This window comes from Triticum aestivum, chromosome 1B, assembly GCF_018294505.1.
Source record: "Triticum aestivum cultivar Chinese Spring chromosome 1B, IWGSC CS RefSeq v2.1, whole genome shotgun sequence".
Lineage (NCBI taxonomy): Eukaryota > Viridiplantae > Streptophyta > Magnoliopsida > Poales > Poaceae > Triticum > Triticum aestivum.
In genome coordinates this window covers 663,537,938-663,546,472 of record NC_057795.1, presented here as the reverse complement: position 1 = coordinate 663,546,472, position 8,535 = coordinate 663,537,938, and the positions used below count along the sequence as shown (strand labels likewise).

Below are 8,535 nucleotides of genomic sequence, written 5' to 3'. Positions count from 1 at the left end.
GTTGAGTAAGACTCAAGACCCGACCATTGCAGAAAATAGAAAGAGAATGAAAAGTCATTCCCTATGCCTCAGTCATAGGTTCTATGAAGTATGCTATGCTATGAACCAGACCTATTGTATACCTTGCTCTGTGTTTGGCAAAAGAATACAATTTTGATCTAATAAGTAGATCACTGGACATGGGTCAAGAATATCCTTAGTGAGGACCAAGGAGATGTTTCTCGATTATGGAGGTGATAAAAGAGCCCGTCGTAAAAGTTACAACGATGCAAGCTTTTACACCAATCCAGATGACTCTAAGTCTCAATCTGGATACATATTGAAAGTGGGAGCAATTAGCTAGAGTAGCTCCGTGCAGAGCATTGTAGACATAGAATATTTGCGAAATACATACGGCTCTGAATATGACAAACCCGTTGACTAAGCTTCTCTCACGAGCAAAACATGATCATACCTTAGTACTCTTTTGGGTGTTAATCACATAGCGATGTGAACTAGATTATTGACTCTAGTAAACCCTTTGGGTGTTGATCACATGATGGTGTGAACTATGGGTATTAATCACATGTAGATGTGAATATTGGTGTTAAATCACATAGCGATGTGAACTAGATTATTGACTCTAGTGCAAGTGGGAGACTGAAGGAAATATGCCCTAGAGGCAATAATAAAGTTATTATTTATTTCCTTATTTCATGATAAATGTTTATTATTCATGCTAGAATTGTATTAACCGGAAACATGATACATGTGTGAATACATAGACAAACATATAGTCACTAGTATGCCTCTACTTGACTAGCTCATTAATCAAAGATGGTTATGTTTCCTAACCATAGACATGTGTTGTCATTTGATTAATGGGATCACATCATTAGGAGAATGATGTGATTGACATGACCCATTCCGTTAGCCTAGCACTTGATCGTTTAGTATATTGCTATTGCTTTCTTCATGACTTATACATGTTCCTGTAACTATGAGAATTATGCAACTCCCGTTTACCGGAGGAACACTTTGGGTACTACCAAATGTCACAACGTAACTGGGTGATTATAAAGGAGTACTACAGGTGTCTCCGAAGGTACATGTTGAGTTGGCGTATTTCGAGATTAGGTTTTGTCACTCCGATTGTCGGAGAGGTATCTCTGGGCCCTCTCAGTAATGCACATCATTATAAGCCTTGCAAGCAATGTGACCAAATGAGTTGGTTACGGGATGATGCATTACGGAACGAGTAAAGAGACTTGCCGGTAACAAGATTGAACTAGGTATTGGATACCGACGATCAAATCTCGGGCAAGTAACATACCGATGACAAAGGGAACAACGTATATTGTTATGAGGTTTGACCGATAAAGATCTTCGTAGAATATGAAGGAACCAATATGGGCATCCAGGTCCCGCTATTGGTTATTGACCGAGAATGGTTCTAGGTCATGTCTACATAGTTCTCGAACCCGTAGGGTCCGCACGCTTAACGTTACGATGACAGTTTTATTATGAGTTTATAAGTTTTGATGTACCGAAGTTTGTTCGGAGTCCCGGATGTGATCACGGGCATGACGAGGAGTCTCGAAATGGTCGAGACATAAAGATTTATATATTGGAAGCCTATGTTTGGACATCGGAAAGGTTCCGGGTGAAATCGGGATTTTACCGGAACACCGGGGGGTTACCGGAACCCTCCCGGGGGTTAATGGGCCTTAGTGGGCCATGAGAGAGAAGAGGAGGGCCGTCCAGGGCAGGCCGCGCGCCCCCTCCCCCCTAGTCCGAATAGGACAAGGAAGGGGGGGGGGCGCCCCCCTTTCCTCTTTCCCCTCCCCCCTTTCCTTCTCCACCAAGGCAAGAGGGGGGAGTCCTACTCCCGATAGGAGTAGGACTCCTCCAGGCGCACCCCAAAGGGGCCGGCCGCACCTCCCCCTCCCTCCTTTATATACGGGGGCAGGGGGCACCACATAACACACAAGTTGATCTACGGATCGTTCCTTAGCCGTGTGCGGTGCCCCCCTCCACCATATTCCACCTCGGTCATATCGTCGCGGAGTTTACGCGAAGCCCTGTGCCGGTAGAGCATCATCATCATTACCACGCCGTCGTGCTGACGGAACTCATCCCCGAAGCTTTGCTGGATCGGAGCCCGGGGATCGTCATCGAGCTGAACGTGTGCTGAACTCGGAGGTGCCGTACGTTCGGTACTTGGATCGGTCGGATCGTGAAGACGTACGACTACATCAACCGCGTTGTGCTAATGCTTCCGCTTACGGTCTATGAGGGTACGTGGACAACACTCTCCCCTCTCGTTGCTATGCCATCACCATGATCTTGCGTGTACGTAGGAAATTTTTGAAATTACTACGTTCCCCAACAAGGGGAGCCACGAGGGGCCCACGAGGGTGGGGGGCGCGTCATGCTGCCTCGTGGCTTCCTCGTTGTGTCTCCGACTTCATCTCCAAGTCTTCTGGTTTGCTTTCGGTCCAAGAAAGATCATCGCGAATGTTTCATTCCGTTTGGACTCCGTTTGGTATTCCTTTTCTATCGAACTCTAAAATAGGCAAAAAAACAGAAACTGGCCTGGGCCCTCAGTTAATAGGTTAGTCCTAAAAATAATATAAAATAGCATATTAAAGCCCATTAAGCATCCAAAACAGATAATATAATAGCATGGAACAATAAAAAAATTATAGATACATTGGAAATGTATCACGCCCCTCCCCCGTGAGGTCGGTGGCGGCTAGATCGCCCGTCCCCTGTGAGGTCGGCGGCGGCGATCTCGTGCGCCCTGTGAGGTCGGCGGCGAAGTTCTCGTGTGCCCTGTGAGATCCGCGGCGGTGAGATCGCGCCTCCCCTCTCTCGTGCGTCTGCGGCCAGTATGTCGAGGGGGTCGAGAGGAGCCTATATGGTTTTTTTAGTGCGTGGGTAGGGGGAGGGAAGTCGAAAAAAACTAGCAAAAAAAAGGTTGAAAGTGGTGGAACGAAAATAAACCGATGAGACTATTCGACCAACTCAGATATTAGGAGTAGAGATAAGTAGAATGGAGATTTGTCACAACTATGTTTGTGCTCAGCACCCACCAGGGCTGGGCTGGGCTGGGCTGCCCACCAGTCCACCACCCACCAGGGGCCAGGTGCGCCTTGGTGTCTTGTGGTCACCAGGGTGGCCCCCTTCGGTAGTTATTTGCTCCAGTAATTTTTATATGTTTCAAAACAATTGTCCGTTAATTTTTAGCTTATTTGGAGAAGTGCAAAATAGGTACCTCTGACGTAGTATTTTCAGATCCATAAGTAGTGATCTTATCTAGTCTAGAATGAAATGTAAGCATCCGTAATACGAGTACAAAATAAATAAAACATGAAAAATGCATTTCACGGGTGAGTGTAAAATGTTGGCTGACCTGCGGGCCCGTTCCTCTTCACAGGCTGTGGCCTTTTTCTAGCGTTTTCGCCACCATCCTCCCGCCGCCGCCGCCGCCGCCGCCGCCATCCTCTCCGCGCCGCCATGAATCCCGTCCCCGCCGCCGACGACGACGGCCACCGCCGCTCGCCTTCACCCGGCGCGCCCGCCCCGGACCCATACGACGGCGGCAGCGGGTGGGGGAGCGACAAGCAGCCGACGCGCGCGGAGGAGGGCCGCCCCGTCGGGAAGGCCGGCATGGAACCCTCGCCGTCCACCATCTCCGACGACGGCGGCGACCAAGGTACCCAGCCGCATCCGCCTCCTCACCAGATTTGCTTCTCCATCCCGTCTCCTTCCCTTCAGATTCCATTCGATTCATGCTCCTGATGTTCCGCCGGGCCCAGAAGACGGCGGCAGCGACGACCTGACGCGCGCCGTGTCCCTGCTGTCGCTCGCGGAGGCGGGGCTCACCCTCACCGCCGGGAAGCCTGGGTCCGCCCCCCGCACCGTAGATCCGTCGCCGCCGGCCTCCACCGTCTCCTCCCATGGTCACCAAGGTACCCAGCCGCATTCCCCGCTCATCACACCTGCGAGTGGTTCCACGCGTGGCTCGGAACCAGATGACGATGATCTCGCCGGCGTGAACAAGCGAACGCACGCGAGGTTCCTCGTCACCCACGCCGAGGCCGGGCTCATCATCGGGGCGGGCGGGTCCACCATTGCTGCCATTGAGGCCCGCTCCGGCGCCCGGGTCAGGCTCTCCCGCCACGACCAGCTCCTCCCCGGCACTGACCGCAGGGTTGTGCTCGTCTACGGCCTCCTCAGCCAGGTCATGGAGGCCATGGAGCTACTCCTCCAAAGGCTCCTACTCTACCAGGTTCAGGTTTTACATCTGCCTATATATCTCTTCACTCTTCATTGTTCAGGGCAACAACAAACTACACTTGCTGAATTCCCCTAGCAAGTGAGGTGATTTCATCCTCTCAATTTGATCATTGCTTCTCTCAGGGTGACCAGGCGTCCGACTCTGAGGCCACGCTAGTGCTGGTGGTGCCTCAGCCCTGCTGCGGCGCGCTGATTGGCAAAGGAGGATCTGTTATCAAGTATATATGTTTTCCCTCCTTTTCTTCATCTTTTAGATTCATGTGCGTCCGTCGACTTCGTGCATCGCCTATCATGCTATGCTTGCTGCATCTCTGATTAATGAACCGTGCGTGTGTGTTCCGCCTTGTGTACCCATGCGTGCTTGATTGGATTTACCGCATTGTTTTGCCTTGTTTGGAAATGTAGTAAATACATTCCTACTTCTCTGTTATGCTTGTGAATTGTGATGTGTGTGGTGCTCTTCTAGTCAGGCTGTGGCCTTTTTCTTGTGTTTTCGCCATCCTTTGCTGGCCTGAGTTGTGGAAGCCAACACACTTACACACATCCTTCTTTATTGCTGACTAGGTCATTCACTGAAGCTTCAGAAACTGCAATTCAGGTCTCACCACAGAACAGCTCCTATGGCTTCAACGACAGGCTGGTCACCATCACAGGGCCCTTGGATAATCGATTGCGAGCAGTATTTCTGATAATATTCGAGCTGCTAGAGGACATTCGTTATTTGTTTCCCTGTGCAGCTGCTATGGTAACTCCTCCACCCCACACCGTCCGTCTTCAGTATCCCTTCCCTGAATTAATAAAAACGAATTATTCTATGTGAAGTCGTCGTATACAAGCTGTATTAATTCGTATTATAGGCGCAGACAGTGATTACCCTGTGTACAGCTCCTATCACATTTAATTACCTGCTCCACCGATGCCTTCAATTGGACCAGATTTCAATTGCAATAGCTGTACTAGATCATCCTGTGATCCAAGTTTTAGTTCTAATCTGTACAATACAACAAACGGACCAGATTAGTAATGCTTTGCTTATTAGATCTAATAAGTATATCATATTGTAGCTAATTTATCTACCCTAACCCCCGTTGTAATACTAGCCAGGAGAATGCATGCAATTGTCCAGTTTCTAGCTCAAATCTTTAGAATCTGGATATTATTTCCCAGCCTACTAGATATAATTAATATTATAATTTTAATCTATCCCCCCTGCGTAATTCAAGGTGGACCAACAAGGGTGATGAATGAAAATTAAATACCTGTTCTGAACACTTATGTGCATTTGTCTGTCTTTCCTTTAAACGTAGCACCTGCAATTTAGTTATGTCGCATCCCCTTGGCATCAATTTCCCATAGTTTGATTCCACACCTCACCATGGTCAAACTAGAGCTCTCTCAATCTTCATCAGCATCAACCAGCAAAGAACAACATAAATGTCTCACAGGCTACAACGCACCTCCCCCTAGCAGCCTACATAGTATACGCCCCCCTATTCTACTCCCCACGCAGTCCCAAGCCGACAGTTCACATACTGTTCACTACGAAAGCATCTCCTTGGACAACCCCTCCCACCTCTTCCAGTAATTTTTCAAAAATAATATTACTGCTAGAAGCAGTAAACTTCTCAAGCCACTACTTTCTGATTTTTTTACTACACGGTTTGTCAACTTCAGTATCTGGAATAGATGAGATCCCTGAGCATTCATAAGGCATTTCAACTTATCTTTGGCTCTCATCGATCAACTGTTCCTTGTTGGTTCATTCTCACCCCATCCTTCCACAAGCTGGACAATTTCTTTTTCCAGAACTCACTGCAATTTCATATAATATATAAATTATATGTACCAACTAGCAGTACGTATGATCTGTTCATCGAAATTTACTTGCATTCACTATGAAAGGTTTCTTTTCTGTACTCCCTGTAGGAGTTTCATATCAAGAAACTGGGTAAATTACAGAACATTGGCTCCCTAACTGAAATAATTGCTAGCGGTGCTAGGCCTACTAATTTCGTCTGTAACAAAAAATAAATAAACTGACTAACATAAAGGTCTTTTCCATGCATCCTTTGGTAAATAAGTTTGAAATTATCTCTTACTAATCTTGCATACTGGATGTAAAATTATTTGTGAAGAACATTATTTAGTGTTTAATATGTACAGTTAACCAAATGGTCCGGGCCTTTTGTGCAATCTCAACCTTTTCTCTTGATTTGTTCAGCCAAACACTCCAATGAGATCACCTGTCAACAAGGATGCCCAAGAATCTGTCACTATTAGTGTTGCTGATGAGCATATGGGTGCTGTTATTGGTCGTGGTGGAAGGATTATCAATGAGATCAGCAAGGTATCCTTGTTCATCACAAACAGTCATGTAACACGTCCTTCTTCCACGTAACTGTCTAACATGAAGTATCTGTACAGTGCCCGGGAATCTTGTTTTTTGACCAAACTTCTCTAGAGGTGTTGCGTCCTCCTAGATGAGTTGTGTTAAGGAAAGCTGGTTTTGTTTGGGTTACTGTCGTCATGTGGTCCTATATATATGCGGTGCCTAAGTAAAGCAAGTTACTTACAGCAAGAAGAGGGTAGCAGTATTCCTTGTGAACACACTATATGGCACCATATGGGTTTTGCACCAGTTGGAAGGAATTGAAGGAACTTAAGTACTGGACTACTGTGTGCCACGCGTACAAGGCAGAAGGTTAGTTTGTCAGTCATATGATGGGTGGGGTTTGTTTGGGTCATGAGATGTGAGGCCTGGCACAAGGAACCTGTTAAAGCACGTTGGCGTTAGCTAAGCTCCCCATCAGAGCATGTGCACTAGGAACATGCGTGCATGGTGTAGTAAGTATTCCTGGATGTTTTAATTGGTGTTGAGGTCTTTATTTTGTCTTTCCTCTTCTTATCAAACTTATACATATGTATGCATGGCAGTGGATATTTTGGGTGATCATTGAGATTTTCTTTGGAGTTCAGGTTAGCGGAGCATGGATCGACATCTCAGGCAAGGGGGAGTTCATACCCGGGACCCGCGACAGGTAGCCGTGCTCAGTTTCTGTTCTTTGCGTGTGCGGGGGCCAAAGATGCATGACTTCAATTTGCGAAACCAAGTCGCCTGTACCGTATGTATGTAACCTAATAACATTGGGTGTGTGATGCAGGGAGGTGACTATGAGGGGCACATCAGAGGCGATCCGCGCAGCTGAGGCGATTATCATGCACTGCGTCTCCGTGGCCAGCGGCAACTTCACGGGGCGGAGGGCGGAGGGCAGAAGTGGCAAGGGTCTGCTTAGCAGGCTGGATGAGGAGGATGCTGATGCATCGGCTGAATCTGAGTGAGGAGAGTGTGATACAGTTGTAGTAGAATGGTGGTAGGTAGTCAGTGACGGACAGACAGACAGCTCAAACACTGCACAGGAATCAATCGAAGCACTAGAGTTTTGCGTCTTTGGTATAGGTGGTGATTAATCAAATCAATCGCTAGTTCAATGGATCAGTCAGGTAAATTGATGGGGATCAGTGATGATGGGATGGCTAGGTTCTGCTGGTCAATGCTGCTTGACCAATTTTGCTTGTTAACATTACATTTGGGATCTTGCCAACCCGTTGGCTGGGCAGCTGAGGTTGCTGCCAGCCCACCCGAGTTCAAGTCCCGGCTTGGACGCGTGGTGCTCGCGGATTTTCTCCTATAAAAAAATGCCAACGAGGGTTAGCCCTTTGGCTGGTCTCATTTTTTTTAATATTACATTTGGGATCTTGCATGTTTTGCCTGGATGATGCATGAGTTGGATGATCTGGAATTCAACACACCAAATGTGTTTGATACTAGAATCTTATCTCCCCCGAATGTTGCCTTGCCTTGATGTTTGTTTTTTGTTCGTTCAACTGAATTTGCAAATTACTCCCTCCGTCCGGAAATACTTGTCATCGAAATGAATAAAAGGTGATGTATCTAGACATATTTTTTTTTGGAAATGTGGGGGATTTAGTTTCATCTTTTGGAAGTCCTAAATGCATTGCCTTCCCACACCAGAATTTCATGGGTCCAACTAGCAACATGTTGGCTGTTGTTCAATACCAGAAATTTCATGAATCACCACAACACGCGTCAACAAGAGTATGAGATGCAAACCTTTTTGTCTTGAACAAGAGTTTCTTATTTTGTGGTTCCAGTGGGATTTTTTCAATTAACTAAAATCATATGAGAATATGAGATGCAAACATTTTTTTTTCCACAACAAGAGTGGGAAATTA

At 46.9% G+C, this 8,535-nt stretch overlaps 1 protein-coding gene across 1 annotated transcript; it reads left to right on the top strand.

Moving 5' to 3' along the window:
- Positions 1–3,400: 3,400 nt before the first annotated feature.
- Positions 3,401–8,042, top strand: LOC123146310 (protein BTR1). Its single transcript, XM_044565938.1, has 7 exons — positions 3,401–3,697; positions 3,801–4,279; positions 4,405–4,499; positions 4,846–5,026; positions 6,503–6,628; positions 7,258–7,319; positions 7,443–8,042. The coding sequence occupies exons 1-7, from the start codon at positions 3,499–3,501 to the stop codon at positions 7,618–7,620; spliced, it is 1,320 nt and encodes a 439-aa protein (XP_044421873.1). The 5' UTR covers positions 3,401–3,498; the 3' UTR covers positions 7,621–8,042.
- The last annotated feature ends 493 nt before the right edge of the window (positions 8,043–8,535 follow it).

What these genes read in the sequence shown, in the direction of transcription:
- LOC123146310 (XM_044565938.1), top strand. Translation starts at nt 3,499, where the DNA reads ATGAATCCCGTCCCCGCCGCCGACGACGACGGCCACCGCCGCTCGCCT. An exon ending in TCCTACTCTACCAGGTTCAG is followed by an intron (nt 4,280 to 4,404) that starts GTTTTACATCTG and finishes TGCTTCTCTCAG; the next exon opens with GGTGACCAGGCGTCCGACTC. An exon ending in AAAGGAGGATCTGTTATCAA is followed by an intron (nt 4,500 to 4,845) that starts GTATATATGTTT and finishes ATTGCTGACTAG; the next exon opens with GTCATTCACTGAAGCTTCAG.